Source organism: Topomyia yanbarensis, chromosome 2 (genome assembly GCF_030247195.1).
Source record: "Topomyia yanbarensis strain Yona2022 chromosome 2, ASM3024719v1, whole genome shotgun sequence".
Classification (NCBI taxonomy): domain Eukaryota; kingdom Metazoa; phylum Arthropoda; class Insecta; order Diptera; family Culicidae; genus Topomyia; species Topomyia yanbarensis.
The window spans coordinates 107,388,513-107,412,360 of NC_080671.1; the positions used below are offsets into that span (position 1 = coordinate 107,388,513).

The 23,848-nt window shown below is 38.2% G+C and overlaps 1 protein-coding gene across 19 annotated transcripts in view; it reads right to left on the reverse strand.

Moving 5' to 3' along the window:
- Positions 1-12,688: 12,688 nt before the first annotated feature.
- The window catches only part of LOC131679144 (thrombospondin type-1 domain-containing protein 4-like), a 180,538-nt gene continuing 169,378 nt past the window's right edge, over positions 12,689-23,848 (reverse strand). For all 19 annotated transcript variants that reach the window (XM_058959762.1, XM_058959754.1, XM_058959755.1 and 16 more), the window contains exons 4-7: positions 14,992-15,306; positions 14,058-14,929; positions 13,818-13,994; positions 12,689-13,753 (exon numbers count right to left, since the gene is read on the reverse strand). In XM_058959762.1, the coding sequence (XP_058815745.1) occupies positions 13,397-13,753; positions 13,818-13,994; positions 14,058-14,929; positions 14,992-15,306 (1,721 nt within the window). In that variant the 3' untranslated portion in view covers positions 12,689-13,396. The remainder of the gene's footprint in view (positions 13,754-13,817; positions 13,995-14,057; positions 14,930-14,991; positions 15,307-23,848) is intronic.

Sequence of the window (23,848 nt, forward strand, 5' to 3'; positions counted from 1 at the left end):
TGTATAAATCTATGAGTCCAAAAAGCCGGAATGATTTCACTACAAATGTAACTTTGTTCTGTGAATACCAAATACCAAATTGAATAATAACCAGCAGAAAAATCATTAAAAAGAAGTTTACCGTTGGATTGCTTTGAGTATTATTTCATTATTTGTTCAGCGTTAAAATCATCGATTGTAAAGAATTCCGACCGATTTCTAACCATTTTTGTAAGTCTTCTCTCAAGAAATTAGTTAGCTTGCCAGTGTATTTAAAAGGCAAATATACTAAAAATATATTCAAAGTTATTATTAAATTTTAAATTCATTACAATTTTGTTAGCAAATTTCCATCCAGTTTGAAAAGCTTCAAAGATGGAAGTAGAATGGAGCACTGCAGTCATCAATCGAAACATTGATTGTTGCAAAAAAAAATTCCTTCCGTTTGCTAAATAGATCCATTGGAGCATAGAAAGCGTTGTGTAGAGATGAAATTGGAGGTGTGGTAATCATCGTTCTTTTAGCCGTGTTGTCTGTCATTGAAGCATAAGATGACCATTGTAAGATGGTGTGACGGAGATAGAAGTTCCTATTATAAGTAGAGAAATTGTAGTTCTATTTTGAGATTCACACGTTTAAACATGTTTGGCTGAAAGGTCTCTGATGAAGTAGGTAATTTTATAATTTGCCTATTTTATCTTCATTCATTATAGAATTTATAATTTTTTCTCGAATTGGGCATGCCTAGAAATTCGATTTATGGTTTCCACGACAATCGGCGCATTTGAAGCTTTCTGTGGTTTCTTTCACTTGGCAAGCATCCTGTGCGATTTATGACCGCAAATCATGCATTTGGAATCTAAAAGACATTTTTAGTGTCGTTCCCAAAGTCTTGGCATCTACGACACCGGGTCATGTTTTGAGCTCCGCCCCATGTCGTCTATTATATTTCCACTTTACCCGCACGTGGCACATAAAACGAGCTTTTTCTAAAACTTTAACTATTGACCTAATTACGGTTGAAATGGACCACATAAAGCTCCTGGATAATTCCAGAGCACGTTGGCGTGTTAGTGCTGCTGGCCTTTCTCTTCATAGGAATAACTTGTTAAGGAGTAAAGCCGAGTCAATTTTTCAATTCGTTGGATATTTCGTCCAAAATTTGACCTTGCGGTAACCCTTTCAAGATAGCTGCTTTGAATAAGTGGCGTAGCCAGAAATTTGGTTTGGGGGGTTTAATATGAGTTTGATAAATTATTGAAAATTCAGAAACATAAGAGTCTAACAGATGTCATTCCAGTCTACAAACAAGAAGAATAAACATGGAACAGTTTTCAAACCTCTATAGATTATTTTCTTGTATAGTATGTCAATGAAGTCAAAAATTTCGATCTTTTAAAGTGGGATAAATGTTCGAAAACTTTGTCAACGTTCAAGATCACCTAATTTAATAATCCGTGACTTTGAAGGTTTGACAACTTCGAGAAGTTTTTCAACATAAAACAGCGCATGCTTTGATATAACAATTTTAGTGATTAATTCTCATAGAGGTAATTATAGAGAATTAACTCTTCAAAAATATTAAGAGACATTGTGCCTTCAGCAAAGTTGTTGATAATGTCATTTTAAACAATTGTGTTGAAAATATGAAGGCTACATGAATGCCGCATATCGAGATATAAATGAACATGCTATATTTCTTCTTAGTGAAGTAAAATTTAGGTGAAAACTGTTTCTTCTGCACCGCGGAGAAAATTGTTTAAAACAATCATTGCGAGTTGAGAACACAAAACCTATAACTAAATTAGTTATGGAGCTTGCGTTTCGACTCTATCTCGTCGGAATCCGACACTTACTTAGTGACAGGACTAAGCTAGCGCCGAATTGATGCTAGTCCACAAAATGGGAACACTCTTTGTGTTTCTGGGCAAACCCCTAGTCCTTTTAATATTTGGGAATTTTTTAAGCCTCTTAAATATATCTTTTTTGTAAGCTTCAGGGACTCATACCTTGAATACAATGTGAATTTATTGTTTAATTACCACAGAAGAGATTTATCAAATACAGTAATTTCAGAATAACTTGTTGTAAAGCTTTTCTACCACTACATTTCGATAGCTTGAATATGTGGGATATTCATATCTTTGACAAAGTTGTTTGAAATAGAATTTTCAAAAACTTTGCTGGAGCCATTAAGTCTTGACCCAAATTTGCTTGAAGAGTAAATTCTCTATAATTACTCCTAGGAGGATTAACCGCCAACATTATTTTGCCCGCAGATGAACAGTTTTAAGCGGACTCTACACGAGACCAGAATATTGTCAATAAAAATATTGACAAGACATCAATACATCAATCAATACATCAATCCCATTTGAAATCTATAGGATTAATATTTTCAAAACGGCTTTACACGATCAATATATTGATCAATAATTAGTTTATTGACAATATTTCTGCTCGTGTTTGGGTTCGCTTTATGTTTTGAAATTGTTACTTAACATCGAAATTTGACAGTTTCGAATGAATGTGATCGTGACCGTTAAAAATTTATCGAGCATTGATTTTACTTTTCTTCATTATTCAAGCTCACAATTTGACAATGAGTCCTAGTACCTAGTACACAAAATTTTAGTACGCCATTCAATGCAGCAATCGAATATACACCATTAATTGCCGCTAACTTGAAATATTTATTAATTCCAATCCTGCTTAGAGGCTATTCATATCCGAGGTGTATACAGGTGTACACATTTTTTTCTATGTGTGCATCAGCTGTCACTTTTTTCGGGCAAACAAGAAGAATGAAGAAGAAAACAGAAGCACGTGGTCTCATACTTTATTCTGATTGGTTAGTGATGTAAACATTTGCTCTTTTGCGATCCCGGACGCTATACTTATTTTTACCACGTGCTTATAAGCTTCTTTTCGATTGGTCGGTTTGTTGATTATGTGCTTCGCGGTTCTGGGCCGCCATGATTAATTTCACTAGCAACAAACCAACACACTCAAACTTGACAAATGTGAACACCTATACTATAATGCATCTCGATTCATATCTATCTATCTATCTATATATATATATATATATATATATATATATATATATATATATATATATATATATATATATATATATATATATATATATATATATATATATATATATATATATGTATATATATATATATATATATATATATATATATATATATATATATATATATATATATATATATATATATATATATATATATATATATATATATATATATATATATATATATATATATATATATATATATATATATATATATATATATATATATATAATTCAATGTTTGTATGTATATGATTTATAGGCTCCCAAAGGGCTTAACCGATTGCCATCAAAATTTATACATAGTAGGCATTTGCTATGGAGCGTGTTTGGTTGAGGACTATCTGCCCGCCAGATGGCGTTTCGGAACAAATTTTATTTTCCTCCTATTTCGTTGAAAGTCGCAGCAACGTGCGATGGGTATTAGCTAGTAGTTTATAAGACAAAAATAATCAAATACTCATAAAAACCGATTCTGACCTGCTAGAGACAAACTGTACACATCATCCCAGTGAGCAAATTTTCTGGCAGAGACCGCTCTGCTAGATTTCTGTAAGTCTTGGTTTAGCAGCCCTGTCCGATTTCTGCGCGTATCCTGGCGGGTTAGTTGAGCTAGGGCGAACTCGGTTTCGCTCGCGTTTTCTGGCAAATTTTGACAGGAACCGAGCTAAACCCTGGCAAAACTCGGACATAAACTGTGCAAAGATCCTGGCAATTCCTACCTGGTAGAATTTAGCACGAATCGAGTAAAACATCCGACAAAGATGTGGCAGGAAGCGTGCAGAGATCTTGGTCGTACATTTCTGGCTCGATTCTGGATAAAAGTGAGCAGCATCGGTTGGTGTAACCGCTTTTGTCAGAAACGGTTGTTGCATTTGAGCAAATTCGTTGCCAGAATTCTAGCACAAATCGCGCAAAATGCTCGCAGAAACTCTGCCAGCATCAATTTCGCTTTGCTCAACTTTTGCTAACTTTCTGCTTGCCACGCTGACCGGGTATTCTTGTTATTAACCATATTAAAGTTTGGTCTAAACTCTACGCAATTTAAAAAATACATTTTCAGCGAATGTTGAAATGTATGCAAGTTTTCGGTGAGCAAGATAATCAACCTATTCGAACTTAGCTTCCCATTCGAAAAATAGTCTCTAATCCATATTTTCACAGAGAACAGACGTCCATCTTCAGTGTTCAACTTGTGTAAAATCTCTAACGGTTTCGAAGGTGTTAGGGATATCCAAACCAGGTGCGCTACTGTCGTCATGTTTTTTGTGGCTGAGTTCAACAGAATTGACAGCGGTTATTCCTCTACCCAGTCAAACTAGTCCGGATCCGGTTCGGACTTCCAGCACGAATTCCAGCTCGAATGCATCAACCGATAGAGTCGGAGTCGGTTGTTTTCTTTGAGCAAGATTCCATACTGAATCCATTCAGGATTTCGAACCAGTTCTGGAATGGATTTGACGGATAGTTGGGATAGGTTGGTGTGGCGGCGCTAGTGTTTATCGTATACTAATTCGAATGTTCACACACGTTTTTAAAATATTTTTGTTCGATCATGGATGTCTTTTCTCTGTGATATTATATATGTGAAATGACCTCATAATAAATCAGACAGTTATTTTACTTTACATTGAAGTAATTTGACAACTATGGGATTTCGGCTAAGGGATAAGTTAGAAGATCCCCTTCTCACAATTTTCCAAAAGTGCTCGTGACGCTTTAAACACGTTTTCAGTGTAGTGATCAGAAAATATTTTCCAAAAATAATTTGTAAAATATTTAATTAAATTCATCAGTATCAATTATTATTTTTTCAATCCAATTAATTTTGGTTTTGGGGAGTGCATTTTGTAGAGAAAGTGTATCTGTGGAACTCGATCTAGAGTTAGATCTTGAATTACATTGTAGTTTATGGAATTGTAATGAAAAAACTTTTTAAAACCTTCATTTGGACATGCTATATAGTTGATTCAAAACAGTGTAAACAGTCAGATTATAATAATAGGTGAAGAAGTTCTTTTTACATAGTTTTATACCACCGAATATAGGCCAGCTAGATAGAGAAAGTATTCCAACTCTTGATTTTCTCGTGAACACCCGCTTCAGCGTTATCATCAGCAACACCAGTGTCATGCCCATGTGTGCATTGAGCCAACATTTTTTGTCTAGTTGGTAGATGTATTCTGTATCAATTGGCTCATTCAATCCGGTATTTATTATAATCTCATTTACACTTTTGGTGTACTTTATTTGTACTATACATGGAAACTTTCATATATTACGCACCCCTTCGAGGTATTTGGGAATAAGTGCACATTTTTGTAACACAATGTATAATTATCATCACATAAGGTGATTTACCAATTTTAACCCTATTATATAAATTGGCGTCTATTTTTTTATTTCGTTACTAACCAGCTACTAGCTAACCGTTGCTAGCTAGAAAATGTGAAATACTCAATTTCTTTCTATTCAATGCTTTGAATAAATATAGGAGACACACCTACAACCATAGCCTAGTAGCAATTGTGGTTTTGTTGTTATTTTTATAGTCTCTCATAAAACTTAGATTGCACTTATAGTGTTCTAGAAAGCTTCATATGTTAATTGGATAGGCTTTAAATGGGTAGGTAACGATGAGAGTAAGGTGAACATAGATTCAATACCATACAGTTTACAGACGTAGACGTATTTGGGGAATCCACGGGGAAACTCATGATTCAGTAAAAGGTTGGCAAATACTTCAAGTGAAAGATGCGGAAGAGTGTCTGGTGCGATGTCGGTTATCATGAAACGTGATCCGTTTTAATCTATTCGGCAATGCGTGAAGCGCCTTTTGATCGATCTGCCAGAAGTTTAAGATATGGTGTTCGTGATGCGCGTGCTTTGATGTGCGGTGCATTCGATGATTTTTCTTCTTTCAATTGGGATGTCAATAGTTTAATAAGGCATTGCGTGTCTCATATAACATCTTTTTCTTTGTTGATTACAATGCGTTCGAACCGAATTTTTATTTGCGAATTTAGCGTCAGAGGCACAGTGTAATAGATTGTGGCAGCTTCTCGACCATGCTGTTAGACTCGGACATAACGTCCGACTCCTAGTAAGCAGAAGGGAAAGACAATTCTCTCTCTCTCTCTCTCTCTCTCTCTCTCTCTCTCTCTCTCTCTTTCTTTCTAGCTCTCTCGATCAAGCTCATTCTTGCCGTTAAACTATCGATAAAAATCGATACAGCAGTTTTCCCTAATGAATATGGTAAAATCCATTTGTGCAAAAGGGCACAAAGCCTACTTTTATATTGGAAATGGAAGGAGAAATACGGTCAGAATGGATGTTCTATTAGTAATCAGGATCACAAGCGTGTAGTGAAAGCGTCCAAGCGGAATCCCAATGCTTCGGTCAGGGATGTGGCTAAAATCTATCCAAGTATTTCGTTCAGAGAGCCAATGACCTGGAAGGACTGCATACGTACAAAATTCAGAAGGCTACTAATCGTGACGAACGACAAAATACGGAGGGAAAAGCGTGGGCCCCGAAACAGTACTGCTGATACCGACGAAGGCTCATTGCCTCATTATGGATGATGAGACTTGCGTCAAGGCGGACATCTGGCAGCTGCCGGGGCTACTGCTCTTCACCGCCCAGTTTGATGTTCCGGAGGAAGTAAGGAAGCAGAAACTTTAAAGCGATCTGCTCATCTGGCAAACGAAGTGCACCGTTCGTGACTACTGGGACTGTAAACCGAGAGAACTACATCAAGGAGTGTCTACAGAAGCGTCTGCCTTCTCTGTTAAAGCAACACGAGGACCCTACGATATTCTGGCCGGATCTGGCTATTCAAATGTTGTCTTGGAGTGGTATGAAGCCCACGCGGTCGTCCCCAATGACATGAACCCCCCCGGAACTAAGACCCATCGAAAAATATTGGGCAATTATGAAGCAGGAACTACGGAAGCATCCCAAGGAGGTCAAATCTGAGGAAGACATGAAGAAAAAATGTGGAGTTAACCGTCAGGTGCGAGCGTACGGTTATGTGTACATTTCGAAAGTTCTATACTGTGAAAGGCCAATAACGGCGTCGGTCACGTACTTACAGTCATCTGGGAAGGGATGTTAGTGTAGCAAACGCTGTTATGGAGAGCGTGAACACCGCTGCATCTCCATGTTTGCCACGGGAAGGGCTATTTGTTAGTAGGATGAGGTAAAGAGTTTGGATTTACTTTGAAAAAATGGTATGATCTATGCAACTCTCAGAAGAGTTATTATGTGTTCATTGCTCTGGGAAGCCAGTCGCCGAGAATTCATGATGAATTCATCGTTTGCTTTATTAAATCGGAAATGCTGTTAGTGCTTATGATTAATTGAATCAAACGGCATGTGAACGATTTTATTATTCCGGCGAAACACGACATTCCAAGATCCAATACAATATAATAAAAAGCGATTACCTCTTGAAACATTTTTCGAAAAAGATGTACTTTTCCTCATGCAATCATAAATTACGTAATACAAGTATTACTTATCGTGTGTCCATATAATTATTATTATTATTAGGAATGAAATGAAATGTATTGGTTACATTATCCAGGAACGATTGAATAAGATGTCGAATCTTGTATTCTAATTATTTGCGCGCTTCCTGGCATTACAAAAAACATTTTTTGAAATTTCCAAAGTCCACCTCTCCCCTTCTTATTGTAGTAACAACTGTCAAAGTAAGCTCAGGTGGCAAATTTCACATCATTTGGACAATTTCTGACCCCTACCCACTTCTATTGAAGCTTTTGCCATTGTCACTATTGGAAAATATTTCGGAAAAATACATTAAATGCGTTTCTCCATGGGTGCTTGTGGTCCATCATTATATTGATCTGTTTGAGTTAGGGCGGAGTAATCCATAAACAGCGTTGTAGAATTTCGCGACATCCTCGATTAACTCATTGCAGCGCATTATGTCACCCCCAGGGCCGGCGGAATGCGTGGGTAGTATGGGTAGTACTACCCACTCGAAGATTACCGAGGGGAGAATTATACCCACTCGAAAGTTTGGAACAAATCAAAACCTGAGATTAACCACGTATGTGTTTTTTCGCACAAAATTCTTGCGTTGGAAATCCTCGATGTAAAACAAATGCATATTTTTATTCAGATACAAATCTCTTTGCTTTTTAATTTAAATTTCTTGAGAATAATTAGGATTTGTTTGAAATTTGGAATTATTTATTATATTTATACTCATGGTAATACGTTTTGACACATCTTACACAACTAGAAAAAATCGTGTAAATTTACATCTCTTGACCATGACTATACGAGCATCAAAAATGAAATAGTTTTACATTTGATTTTAATTTAACAGGTCATTGAATTTTGCGAGTCACGTAATTTTACTTCACATATGGCGTTTGTTTAAAATGTATGATTTTATGGCACTGCGCTTGGAAAGTATATCTTTCATGTAAAATTAAACAGAACATGGTTATATTTCGTCATTTCGTCAAATACGGTTTGTTATATTGTGGTAAGTTTCGAAATACCTCAACGGTAGAATTTAGTTTTTTTGTGTGTAGAACACTAGGCGCACGACCAGACAACATGTTTAATGTCGCGATAGCCGTCACCACAAGCGCAGAGAAAGCTCTTTACGATCCCAATACGCCGGAGATGCACATTCAACGTATAATGATTGGACATGACCCGAGATGCCACCCGAAGGAAGTCACGACATTCATCCATCATTTTTAACCAAGGTTGGTTGATGCCTTTGGGAATCCTAAACTTCCATTATCCCACAATATTTGCTAATTTTCGAGCGTTCTCTAACTCTAAATCTAACTGAAAAATTTGTTAAAGCTGCGCGATGTTTCACAAATATTATCTTCTAATGCCTAAGTGTCCGCCTTCACATTACCATTCTAATCTAAGTGTCACTTTTCTTATTAGCCGGAACAGATCAATGCGAATGAACTCAAGCTAATATTTATGTCAGGCAATTCGGAACGACTTCAATATAAAGAATCTAGCCCATATTCTCTCCGGGAAAATTAGGAGTGCTTTCCATGTTCCATCGATCGAAGCGCCTACTTGGAACTGTAACGATGTAGACAAATATAAAACCATAAGTTTTGTGGGGAAAATGCTTAGTGCGAGTATCGTTTCTGTCAGATAAATTTGTGTATTTGAAGAACAATTCATACGTTTATATACATTATTATAATTTCATCGCGAAGCGTCTATCATTTGAATGTGAATTTACGTGGAATGCTGTTGTCGTCGATAAAGAATTCTTAGTTCCGTGTATTCCGATCAAAGGTCGAATCAAGTACACGACGTAGGGCCCAGCTGTTAGACGAAATATTTGTTCTCTCGTCAATCCGTTGACGAACCGGTGCCAATAACCGCGTTTTTCAGTTTGCATCAAGTTTTTATTTGCGTTTCTAACGTCGCGCATATTCGGAAAAAATTGGGCGATCTGACGCTCAAAAAGTTCTCAGGACCTTTTCGCATACAATTCTGAACACTCTCTGCCCACAACGGAATGGGAAACCGTCCACGATTGCTCGCACCAGGTATTCGTTTCGTCTGACCTTTAATATCGGTGTAGTTTTCTAGTAGCCAGTAAAAACGTTGCACATTGCCACCGGAGGAATTTCTCATTTTGATTCGATTGTTTTGGATATAGTGGACGCGTAGCACACTCAATCAATGGACACAATAATGAGGTAGAGTATTCACGATGGTCATACTGAAATTGTCGCGAATATCATGCAGTAAGATATATCGGTTATCAGCGTGAAGACAACCCCATGACATACCGTGGGAGTTGAAATCTTTTCGAACCAGTTGAGGTACGATATATATGGAAAGAATATCAATAAATCTTTTCCTATGATTCGGATTTAACAAGCGACAACTTCAATACCTGGTACCGAGCAAAGACTAATCCGATTGAAATAGCACGTTTTGATCCCCAAAACGCTCCTCAATATTGTTTTCGGCCATGGCGAATAATGCTAAAATTGAGGAAGATCTACGTCGGAAGTAAACCTAGAAAAATAATATGACTGAAATATAGAGACACTTGAAGTTTTGGATGTCCCATGTGGACTTTCCAGGAGCCAATGTCTTGATCCTCTCCACATTCTCCACACCGTGCCTTATTTCTACAATGGGTTCTTCAGCTCATGCCCCGAGTTACAAAAGAGCGAACAAGTAGACGAGCCCCGTTCAAAGGACAAATTTTCGAAGATCAAATCCAGCGAAAGGCTCGAAATGAGGCTGATGGAAATAAGTTTTCTAATATTCCTCTATTTTTACTGAACACAATTGCTTGCATACCAAAATTTACACTGTCTGAAGCACAGGGATCTGGAGGGAGCCACCACCTATTTCGCAATCAAGGCCCTTCTCGGAGACTACACCATCAATCTCTACTTCCCGGGTGGGTACGTAGACAAAACACTTTTTCGTACACGGTCGAGTGTTGTTTAGTTAGATCACGCGATTTATCGATGGCGATAAATGGCTTGTCTTTGGTCCGGAAAATGAGACTTATTGGTATTATTTTTGCCATCGGAGAAATATTCAGATCGACCTCCACTAAGCCTGAATGAATGTCGGTCGCCGGAGATTCCCATCGGCTCACACTCAGCTAGCTTCAAAGCACAGTCAGAAAAAAGCCGACTCGGAATAGTGGTGGGCTATTTCGGTCGTAGTTAAATTGAATTTTTTTCTATCACGAACGTCAACAGCAAGGTAGCGACTGCACAGAACATTAACAGTCCTTCCCGTCATGTACGGAGAGCAAGACATATAGTTTGGATCCACGTATCCGAGCCGAGAGTCCGGATCCACACTCTTGTCTGGATTTAAGCACCAAATCTGGGCCTGGTTCAGGTCCTGACCTGGTAAGGGGAAAAGGGGATGGGCTAGATCCAGGGACTGGTTCATTACCGGGTATGGGTTCAGATTCGCGAGCTTGTCCGGATCCGGAAGCCCGTCCGGATCGGGAACTAGTCCAGATCCGGAAACTGATCCAGATCCGGGAGGTCAAAATTTGGGTACTGGTCCAGATCGGGAGCTGTGTCCGATCCGGAAACTAGGCCGGATCCGAAAACTGTCTAAAATTTTTCTTTCACTATCCAAGTTACCCTATAAAAAATCCGTAATTCCTACCAAAATTGGTACAGAATCCGGCCTGAATTTTGGGTAGAAATCCGCCAGAGCTCTACACGCTCATTCATAAAAACTCAAATTTGGCTGGCCACTCAAATTTCATAAAAAGTGCGCCTAGTCAAAAAATGAGTTTGCTTGGTTTACTCAGTTTTGAGTTTGGGATGAAAATGTCAACTTTGAGTAGATTTTACTCAAAAAGCAAATGCAAAAAATAATCAATTCGTATTTTTAATAAAGCAACAAAAAATCTTACTGGCACTTCAAATATCATTTACCTGAACCTCCAGGCGCTAACGATGCCTGGAAATATAATCCGAGAATGTTTCTCCTCCTATTTCATGTAAATCAGCACCTCGTTGTAATGGCAGAAACTACAAAAAACAGGAAAGGGTAATTGATTTGAATAGAAGCAAAACTCAGATAACTTACCTTTTAATTTTGTGAATGATCCGAATCAACTCTACAACTGCTATGTCCGCGACTTGGTCTTTTATCCAAGTTTTAATTAACGTCGAAGTTCATTAACTTTTTCTTATCTATAAGTGCTTTTTTCACTCGAAATTTCGAAAATTGAATGGTTACTCACTAGTTGAGTTAATTTTACTCAAATAAAAACTCATTTCTTGACATTTTGCTCCCATTTTTGAAATTGAGTGTTGTGTACTCAAATTTTGAGTAGTTTTGAATGAGCGTGTAGCTGGTTTGACTCGATACTAATACTATTATAGAAATCGACCGAATTATCCTACATCGTCATTCCACCGTTTTATACCTTGGCGGTAATATGAGTTTAATACCGCAATGCGTGGTCTGTTACCAAAAAGGCAATAGTATCTTACCCAAAAGTAATAGAAACATGCCCGTTGGATTTTGGGTGTAGCATTCAACAAACACATTTTCGCTGAGCCTTCAGACAAACAGCCCTGTTAACGAAGAGTGTTTCCAAATAGCCACCAGATATTATCAGGGAATTTTCATTTTCACTTACACACGCCATATCTGAACTTTCGTCAGTACGAGGAGCAATCACTTCGAATCTTACTACCCACTCGGGAAAAAGGTATTCCGCCGGTCCTGGTCACCCCAGTCGACAGCCGGAGTTACCCAGGAATTAATGATTCTCCATTCAATCACGAAAGAATGGGTTGCATGAGACAATCCACTTTTTACAGATGGTATTGGCACGAAAAATTGAGGAATATATAAAAGATCATAAACAAACAAGTATGCCCCAACTTAACCTGAAATTGAATTGAAAAGTAACCCAAAGTTTCCGATTCATCGATTTAATAGAACAGTTGGGTCATGTTGAGGCGTTGCAATCGCTTTTAATCGCTGAGTCAAACACTGTATTTTGCCGTCTTCTGATGGAAAACGAGTTATCACTTACGTATTCTCAGGATTGTTCTTTCATGTTTGAATCCTTCGTGCATGTTGTTAGTTTAAGTAGTTTATTCAAATGCATTGATCAATCAACTTTTGCAATAATTGTTCTTCTATCAACAGTTTCTTCAATGCTGCCGCATGAATACATGATACATTTGAGATTTCTTAATTTACGAGTGGAACTCCGACATCGGAGTATTCTCCACAATCTGTCTGCTTCTTGTAACTAAAATTTAATTCTTCATCCCATCTTGTCATAGGAGACACCTTGAGAAAGTGTACAGCGAATTTTAATGGCGTTTAACATATCCTATGGTCTGAAACTTTTGTATGGCACTTACACACTATGGTGAGAATAACGTTTTTTTTCTGTTCCAGTGCTGGAATATGTCGAATTTTAGGCTGTTCTGGTACATATATGATTTGGCTCTTTTTGATATTGCGAGCGTCGATTACCAAGGACATTAAAAGTTAGAAATCGTCACATTCATTTCGGTTTTTTTTCACTTATTATTACCTTCAACTAATGTTAAATACTTCTTAAATATCCATCTTCGAAAAAGGTAAATGCACTGCGTTTTGATTCATCTAAGTTTGCGAGATTTGTTAACACAATCTAGAACTAAACTGAGATTGAACAAACTTCTCGGTAGGCTGGATTCCTTTCAGCTTAGGGCAGTAATAACTTAAAGTCAATACAATCGCTACAATTCACTAGTATTCACTCCGACCACGTCTCGTGATGATAAGATCAAACTAATACAGTTCGTTCGATCGATTTCGGCATGTCTGACAGCAGGCCTGGCTGTAGTACGCATAGCTGCACAGTTTCGCCTTCAGGACAATACCGCAGTTGGGGAAATCATCCCGACAGCCGGCATCATTCTGGACGATGTCCTCTCGTGGGTCAATGTATGGTTCCATCGATGCAGCTGCCACGGTAGTACTAGCAGCCGTAGTAGACGGACATGGTTCTTCGTTGCAAACTCGATACGCTTCGGGACGATCCGCATAACGACAGCTCGCAAATTCTTGCATCACTTTCTCTCGTAGATTAAATTCGAGACACTTGACCACTCGTCGCTGATTGCCACCGTCGCATGGTTTGGTGCACTGTAAAAAAAAAATTAATTTTACATCGTCCAATAGAATGAGTTTGCTGAGAAATAAGGGTTACCTCGGTCCATTCCGAAAAGTGCCACCTGGGTTTACAATCGCTGATCGTTTCGATATCACACGGTTCGATCGAAATTGGTCGCTCGCTCTCGTCACATTCGGTATCGGCTACAAAGTTGTCGTTACGGATGCACAGGACCGTTCGTGATTTAGTTAGATTGAAACAATCTCCGGAGCACTGTTTGGAAAATGGGTTAATTTTTAGCGCATTTTGTGCTCAGAAAATTAAGCGTACACTTACCAATCCCCACGGTCCGGTGAACCATTCGCCATATTCGCAAGCCCGATCACTCGTACACTCTCTGGTAGTATCCGGCGTGAACCGCAGGTCACATCGTTCCGCATTTGTTGACGTACTCCGATCGCAAAATATCGACCTGGTTTGAAGCCCAACGCCACAAGTTGCCGAACAACGGTCGCTCCAATTAGCTGTCAACCAAACTCCGGTTTTCTTCGGTTCAACTTTCTGGCTAATTCGGCTAGCATCCAAGTTCTGTCGTCCATATCCATTTGTACTCTGCATGTCGTTCTGGGGACTGTGGCCGGTATGATGGTGATGGTGGTTGTGATTGTGATGGTGGTTTATGACCGTCGGTCTGTGCTTACTAGATTCTACCGGGTCTGGCTTGGAATGTTTGGCACATTCACACTGTTCAGCTGCTGGTGGTTGTTCTTCCATGCAAGCTCCGCTGCTGACTTGAATAACTATGCCAGATATCAGTTCCTGTACACATTTCACCTCACGACTTTTGAATGCATCGTTGTCGCCCAGTTTCTCTTCGCAGTTGCAGTCACTCCATTCGGACAACTTCCAGTAAGCCGGGCAAGGTTGTGTATTGCAGCGAAGTAAGTTCTCGTTCAACACAGGCTGAGTCAGATGGGCACATCGTTTCGGTGAGAACACTCGGGTAGGGGCTTCGCGGACACATTTTATGACGGGTTGTTGGACACCTCCACCGCAGGACTTGCTACAGGCACCGAATCCAACCACCTTCCACAGAAATTTGCGCTTACGAAGTGGTTTCGTAGTGCTGGTAGGGAGCGTAGTGTTCATGATCGTTCGATGCTTGGGTACGCGGATGCTGGCCTTTTCGGAGATTTCATTTGAAATACCTATTTCGAATAAGAAACAATATATTTCTTTTATACTCTCATATTCAGCCTTCGGTACCTACCGTCAAATCGATTGTCTTCACTAGAACTTTGCTCTCCGACAGGGTTGGTATTGATGGGCATGAGGTACTCATACTTGATCCCCGGATTTGGTTGTTGCGAGAGAAGGTATAGTTCAATCGGTTCCAATAGCGGTCCAGGGGCTGTGATCCATTCGGTGACGCCTTCGATTTTCCGGAAACTGCTAGTGGAACCATTATTCAAACCATCCACTCGACGATATTCGAAAATGGTTCCCGCTCCCTGGTAGAATCCACTCAGCGAGATTGTGTAGTCGCCGTTGATGATGAATCGTTGATGGTCGCCCGATTTGAGTGCTGTGGTATCAATTGGAGCAATTAGTGAGAGTGTATGGGAATCGGTAAATATATTATAGGTAAATAATTTTCAGTTTATTTCGTTTATTTGCTTTTATTTTATTTAGTTTGTTTATTTGAATCGTTGGGATAGATTCTAAAACAGTGTATATACTTATATAAGTTCTCATTATGGTGGTCGGCATACATGTCCCAAATGAATCATCAGTTACATTAATAATGTGGCACCCTTGGGCGATATATTTGGCCAATCACACCGGCAATGGATTTAGGCAAACAGTAACATGTACAATAGAGTGGGACACGGTTGCATGAAAAAAATTAAATTTTGCTCCGAGTAACTTTTTAGGTCCCATTTAGCTCCCAGAACAACTGTGCAAATTTTAAGCTTGATCGGTGGAACTATATTTTTGTGCCCACGGTTTAAAGTTTACATGCAATTTAGTATGGGAAAATCGTCTTTTGCAAAATAATTCGTCTAAGGTCGGCCGTTACCTCCTAAAAATAAATAGATGTCTAATTTTTATAGGAAATGTTAAGGAAACAAAGCCTAAAAGACCGCGAAACGATCTGATGCTTGTGGAAAAAGTTATTAAGCAAAAACCGATTGATGCCCTAAAGATTGATGAAAATTTCACTTTTCATAGCATCACTGCTGCTCACTATCGAATTATACAATACAAAATTTTTAACTTTCTCTAATTATGTACAAAAGCAGCTTCAATTTATCCCTCAAAACTCTTACGAAGTGGCCAAACAGGATAGATAATTCATTCAGACACATTAAGAGAAGATCAAAACAAAATTGCATATAATTGGACAACCAAGAGCAGTTGTGCTAGAAAAATTGAATATTTTATCGATCTTCAGAGCATCAATCGGTATAAGCAGGGCCGCAGAGAGAAAATACGGGCCCGGGGGGTCCAACGTACGGGCCCCCACCACTATGTATTGCCTGAGTACAAAATAGTTAATGTTTGAAAACCATTAGAGCTCACTTGTATTATGTATAGTACACTGAAATTTTATATTTGTGTACCAGTTTTTTGCTCTAGTTATTTGTAGTGCCAATGAAGGAAAAAAGTAGAGTTTTTTACACTTTGGGAGTTTTTTAATACCTCTTCGACAGTTTTGGTGATTGTGAAAAGCGCAATTTTTGTCAATACAAAAACTAAATATTAAAAGAATGTACAAAAGAGCTAAAAACAACAAAATCAACCAAATAAACAAACTAATGTTTAAAAAATTTATAACAGGAAACAGGAAACTAGAAAAACATATTGCGAAGATTAAAGAAAGTAGGATAAATTTTAAGAATCAATGAAAATGAAAAAAATACTAAAAAGAATACAAACATTAATATAAAAAATGCATACAACTGAAAAACTCGATAAATCAAAAATAATAAAATTTATTTAACATTAAAAACGAGACATATTTAAAGCAATAGAAAAAGTAAATAAAACGTTAAGAATGCATAAAATTAGAGGAGTATATATAAAAGCAATAAAATAACCATAGAGAAATTAAAAAAAAAATGGATGTAAAAAATTTTGAAAACTGGAAAATTGGAATGATGAAAAGACAAAAAAGTAAAGAAAATTAAAAGTATTGAACAAAAACGGAGCAAACATACAAAATGAAAAAAACAGTAGAAAAAAGCCAACATGGTATACTATAGAAACACAAAAAATGGAGAAATTAACACGAAGAAAATGAATAAAATGGATTAAATTGTTTAAAGAATAGAAAAAACACTAGAAATGAAATTAGAAAAAAATTCAAACAACGAACTAAATGTATAATGAAGAAAAAGTGCGCATAGTGTCAAATTAAGACGAATCAAATGTTTTTTTTTAGGAAAATAAAAAAAATCAATGTAATCGTATAGAAAAATGGTCAACAGAAAAAGTACTTTCAAAATAGGAAATAACAATAACGAATTAAATCTTAAGAAAAAGGTATAAAAAATAAATAAAATTATATTAAATGAGCAATGGGAAAAAATAAAATTGCGAAAAACGGAATGCTAAAAACTAGAACATAAGGAAGAAAATAGGAGAAAAATAAAAAATTAAACGATAAGACAAATTGAAATGAATTTGGACAAGTGAAATTGCTTTTGGAAATGCAAAAAAAATATAAAAAAGGGGAAATATAAAAAGACTATGATAAGAATAAATGTAGTAAGTGGACAAATATAAAAAAATAGATGGTATGACAAAAGAAACAAATAAAAAAGCAGGGTATTGAAATATGAAAAAATAAGAAAAATAAAATAAAGAAAGTAGAATTTTCTCGAAGAATTGCGAAAAAATGAAATAACAGAGAAAAAACTATAAATTAAAGTAAGTGATAGTGATAGCAATAGAAAAAAGCAAAAGTAAGCAACGTAAAAAATGGATAAAATAAAAGTATGGAAATAGATAAAAAAGGCAGAATCTTAAAATTGTAGAAATACAAATACAATCCACAACTTGAAAAAAATCGATCCTAGGCGGTGGGCGTAGCGTAGTTGGTAAATCGATTGTCTTGTACGCAGCGCACCTGAGTTCGAGTCCCAACACCGCACCTAGGGTTAGAAATTTTTCATAAGAGATTTTTCTAACCCGAAGAGACGAATGACCTTAAGGTTAAAAGCCCTATATTCTACATAAAAAACTACAAGGGGCAGCCCTATGGGGTTGCACGAACTGTAGATGTAGGACTATACTACCTAATGTAAAATATTTTTTTAGTACTTAGTGTGTGGGAAAAAACACCCGGACTGGTGAAGAAAAATCAAATTTTAGACAATATAATCACATCTCATGTATAGAACAAGCTTTTTAGTTGCTCTCAAACAGATCCTAAAAGTTCAAACACCCATGGATAACCCCAAGTTTGTAGATGTGTTTCGATGCCACAGGATTGTAAAATGGTTAATATTACGACATGAAAATTCAATTCTTCCGTGACAATTTTTTTGCCTTCAAAATGCCCTGTGTGTATGCAAAGCTCATGATTTGTTGGGATATTAGCATTGATCGGAAAATGCTTTCCAACGCTTCGCATTGCATACATACAGGACATTTTGCAGGTCACCAGAATCTGTTCATTTTACACACTCGCTATAAACATGTCTCAATTTTGGACATGTTTAGAAATCAAGAATCATGTTTGAAAAAATGTGTTAATGACGAAGTATTTTTACCAGATATGTACAAAACATGTCTAACAAGAAACATAAGGTGATTGTAATATCTCAGTCACTTATTAGTTAGAAAATAATGACTTTGATGTTCATTTTACCGCCAGTTCCCCTACCTACCAACACATTCGCCCCAAACATTGCGTACAATGCAAAATGAGTCAACGCTGCTGATGATAGGTAGAGCGAAAGAGACAACTAGTATCACCACGACACCATTAGCGCGTTTCACCAAAATTCCACGCGGCCTTTCCCGATTGAAAGGAACGGCCGCGCTTAGCCCATCTGTCATAATATCGTGATTTTGCATAGCGAAGGGCTGAATGATAACCATTTTGTTCCAAAAAACAGCCCTGCGTTATGCAACACTTTGTGCAGGTTGATTATACCAGTTGCAAGTGGGGCCAAATTCACCAAGTTCCGTAAAATTCTTTTAAATTACAGAATTGATAAAATTGCTTAGATGAGCTAAACTAATTATTCAAATCCTGTTTTAAAAACTGTCCTTGCGTTTAAACCAAAATGGGAAGCTTATTACTACCACTACATTACTTAATTTCAAGCGAAAATAGCAAATACATGTGCTAGTTAAACCAAAAATTTACTGGCAACATTACAGCAGCATTTAGGAAGCAGTTGGAGCGGTCGCCTGTTGGACGACACAGGGTAGCGTCCCTCCACAGCCAGTGTAACGGACTTCTAGCTCAGCTACACTGGCTGTAAAAAACACAGCGCAGTGATCTGCTTCGCCAGCCGTTCAACTGGGAACTGAGCGTGTCTGGCCAAGTCCGTTCTTTAAATAGTCGATGATGACGTCATTCATAGAAGCGTTGCGCGCTAGGTACACCAATCCGTCGTACAGGGCTTGGGAAGCGCTACCTTCTGTGTGTTAATGCGCGATATTTTGACAAGGTTGTATATTATTTAATTTTTTAATGCTATGATATCAAAAATCCTTGGGTTTATCTATTGGAATCTATTCTTAGAAGTATTTCGGGGCGATTTGTGCAAAAAATTTGAAAATTTATCGTGAGATGGCTGAATTATATGCGTTTAAAATTGGACCACTTTTCGTTACATACCATTTTTGTAGAATTTGCAGAGTGCACCCCCATATCGAAAACAAAGACGTAGTCCTACGTCAAAAATAGATCAATGAAATTTAAACAAAATGAAAAAAATCCATGCAGGAATAAAAAAATTTAAAAAAAGAGAAACATGGATCAAATTTTAAATAAGGGTTGTGGTTGGATTTTACGCTATGCTTGTTTCGAAAACATTCATAATCCTACAAAAACATGAATTATTCTTTTATTTGTGTTGGTGTGTTAGCACAACTTAAAATATTTTACAAGAATGTTGTAACTGATTTCTAGTAAATAGTTCAAAAATAAAAATAAAATCGTTACATTCAGGAAGCGATGTTCAAAATCTCACGCTCACTCCTCCAAAATGAAAAGATTTTGTATGCGGATTTAACTTGTTAAATTAGTTAGCTAATCTTGCTAACTAGTTGATTTAGTTTGGTAGCAGAGTTGACATATAAAATTCAAAACAAAACTATTAACACTATACTCGTCATGAAAGGGGCTTGTTGTGTACGAAATTTGCTGTTATAATGAAAATGCTGATAAAAGGCCGTATTTGAAAGAATTGTAAAACGAATTTATTTTTTTTTGGTCATCCCTGACCTCTTTGCAAGGGGGGATTGGTAGCCGAAAATCGCCGAAAAAAGCTACGTCATTTGAGTACGACCCCTTGACAAAAATGTTTTGATACTGAAACATTTTTGTCAAGGGGTCGTACTCAAATAACGTAGCTTTTTTCAGCGATTTTCGACTACCAATCCCCCCTTGCAAAGAGGCAAGAGATGGGATCGTATCTGAATATGATTTTTTATGGATTTTGTAACAATGAACGGTAAACCAAAGATATTAAATTTTAAATTTATATTTTTGGATTAATTTGAAGTTTTCGATGACTCATTTGACCAATTGAGCTCTCAAATATAGGTAGAGTTACCGCCACTAGTGGTACTTTGACCAGCAGAGATTTACTGAGCAAGGGGTAGATTTCAAGAGACACGTGGGTTTACGTTGAAATCAATTAGAATTTCGAATTAAAGTGATCACTCGACAGAACTTTGGAGCGCTTTCATTGTTTTTTATTGTATAAAACGCTTAAAAACAAATAAATATGCAATGTCATATTTCTTATGTAGCTCGTAGCACTAGGAGGAAAAATATCTTATTTTATTCACATTCACCGTAATGTAATGGTTTGGAAAAGCACTCCACCTTTCTGTGCCGTTCACATTTAGCTGTATGTTTTTGCATTTGTTAACAGTTTTGTTGATTTTGTTCGGTATAGTACTTCGCTTCCTCGGATATTCATAAAGAATCTAGAATCAGGAATCAGAATATATTGGCTCAAATGGCACGTTCCCCGTACATAGTCGGGGATTTGTGCCTTGCCGTGTGTTTTCATCATTTCCTGAGCGGAAGGAAAGGACAAGGAGGTGTGGGGAAGTAGACTTGGAAGGGTGGGAAAAACAGCACAAAACAAAAAATAAACAACAGGTAAATTAAACTCACAAGTAGTTCAACTTGTCTGCGAATAAGCCTAAAGCTCTTTGCCACATTGGATAAGAAACTTTAGTATGTCTCTGAGTTTCAGTCGACCAAACATGGTTTCGTCTATATAAGGACGGCTGAAGACTCGTAATCGCAATTGCGCTAGCGCTGGGCAGTTGCATATCAGATGATATGAAGTTCCGTAGTCGGATTCAGTTAGTTGCCATGTGATAATTGAGTTTGCAGTGGCCGGTTAAAGCCCTGGTCAGCATGCCGCAGTGGAGCTTCGAAAAATGTAAGAGATTTTTCGAAACCACTGGGCATGGTTGTTCTAGAAACGCCTTTGTTTGGCGACACGTTTGTAGATTTCTCCAATAATTGCGGTGCTCGGACGAAGCCCAGGACCGTATTTTTTCCCTTATCCAACTTGTCGAAATTGGCAGCGCGGGCTCAGGACCAACGAAGTCAATCGCTGAACCTGCCCTGGCCAATTCGTCAGCCCATTCATTTCCAGTAATACCGCAATGTCCGGGCACCCAGACAAGGTAGATAGTGTTGACAATGCTTAGTTCTTCGATTTGGGTTCGGCACGCGATCACTAGCTTGGACCGGGATTTGTCTGAGCTAAGGGCCTTGATTGCAGCCTGACTATCGGAGCAGAAGTTTATAACTCTGCCGGACAAACTCAGTTGAAGGGCCGATTGCACCCCGCACATAATCGCAAAGATTTCTGCTTGGAATACAGTACAGTATCTACCTAGTGAGTGAGATTGTTCCAGTCTCATTTCACGACAGTAGACACCAGCACCAGCACGTCCCTCCATCAGAGAACCGTCAGTGTAACAAACCACTTGCGTTTGTTGTTGTCTTTCCATAAAGCCAGACAACCACTCCTCTCGAGAGGGAATCTTAACATGGAATGTCCTGTAAGGAAAACTACAAGTGAGTGTAATATCGCTGGGAGCAAGAATATCTTCACCCCATGTAACCATTTTTGACCACAATCGTGTATGACTGGTAGCAAGATCAACATGATTACTGTTCCAAAGCCCAGTAACCTGCAGTCTGTATGCACATGATAGTGCTTCTTGTTTTAAGTGTATGTGTAATGGTTTGATATTTAGAAGTGCCTCAAGAGCAGCAGTCGGAGTCGTGGTGAAAGCACCAGTCAACGCCATGAGCGCCATTCTTTGCAGATGGTTTAGCTTTGACTGGACTGTCACCACCTCTCCCCTCTGCCACCACACAAGGCATCCGTATGACAGTATTGGACGTACAATTGTCGTGTAAATCCAATAGATGTATTTAGGTTTGAGACCCCAGGTCTTTCCAAAAGTTCGTCTGCACTGCCCGAAGGCCATGCACGCTTTCTTGACTCTGAACTCAATGTGAGCAGACCAATTCAGTTTGGAATCCAATATGACTCCAACGTATTTGACTTGATCTGCACACAGCAGCTCAGAATCAAAGAACTGCAAGGGACGAACCCCGGTTGTTATTCGCTTCTTCGTGAAAAGAACCATTGAAGTTTTGCTTGGGTTAACTGATAGTTTAACTTGTCGACACCACTGTTCGATAGCTCTTAATGCCTGTTGCATCAAGTCAAAGATTGTTCCGATGCAAAATCCAGTAATTAGTATTTGGTAATCGTCAGCAAACCCGTAGGTTGGAAATCCAAGCTCATTGAGTTTCTTCAACAAGCCGTCAGCTACTAAGTTCCATAACAAAGGTGACAGAACGCCGCCCTGAGGACAACCGCAAATACTCAACTTCCGTATCTCAGCCTGTCGCAGTGACGAGCAAAGTATGCGGTTACTAAGCATTGCGTTTATCCAACCTGAGATACATGCAGGTATCCCATGACCGCGCGTCGCTTCCAGAATAGACTGGAAGGACACATTGTCAAAAGCACCCTCAATATCTAGGAATACACCCAAGCTAGATTGCTTGAGCGAGAAGGCTTTCTCAATGTTGTAAACAACATCGTGAAGCAGAGTGATCGTGGATTTCCCACACTGATATGCATGTTGCATTTTGTGCAGAGGATATTCAACTAAACTAACGTTCCTGATGTGATGATCGATTATCCGTTCCAAAGCTTTCAGAAGAAAAGAACTTAAGCTGATAGGCCTAAAACTCTTGGCTTCTTCATAGCTTGAGCGCCCCCCTTTGGGAATAAATCTAACAGTTATTTCTCGCCATGCTTTCGGGATATACCCGGTAGCAAGACTGGAAAGCAAAATCTTTTTCAAGACATGTTTAAGAATATCAAATCCCTTTTGCAGTAGCACGGGAAGTATTCCATCTTTTCCGGGTGATTTGTATGGAGCAAAGCTGTCAACTGCCCACTTGACCGATTCAGTGGAAACCAATGTGCGTGCTAGCGCCCACGAGTCCGAATCACCAGAATGAGATCTGTGAACATTGATCAACTCCGGATCGATACAACCTGGAAAGTGTGTGTCGAAGAGACAATTAAGAACATCTTTTTCGTCTGTCACATAAACACCATCTCTGGTTTTCAAGGAGTTCATCTGAAAATCATTCGATTTGGAGAGAATTTTATTTAATCTGCTAGCCTCGTTCAGACTAGAGACATTAGTGCATAGGCTTTGCCAGCCAGCCCGTTCTGCAGATCTAAGACATTTCTTATATGCACTACGAGCTGACCTGAAAGCCCTGGAGTCATCACGCTGACGCCGGTTCCAAGCTCTTCTCATAACTTTCTTCATTCTATCAAGCTCAGCCCTCCACCAAGGGGTTCCCCTAGTCGATTTAA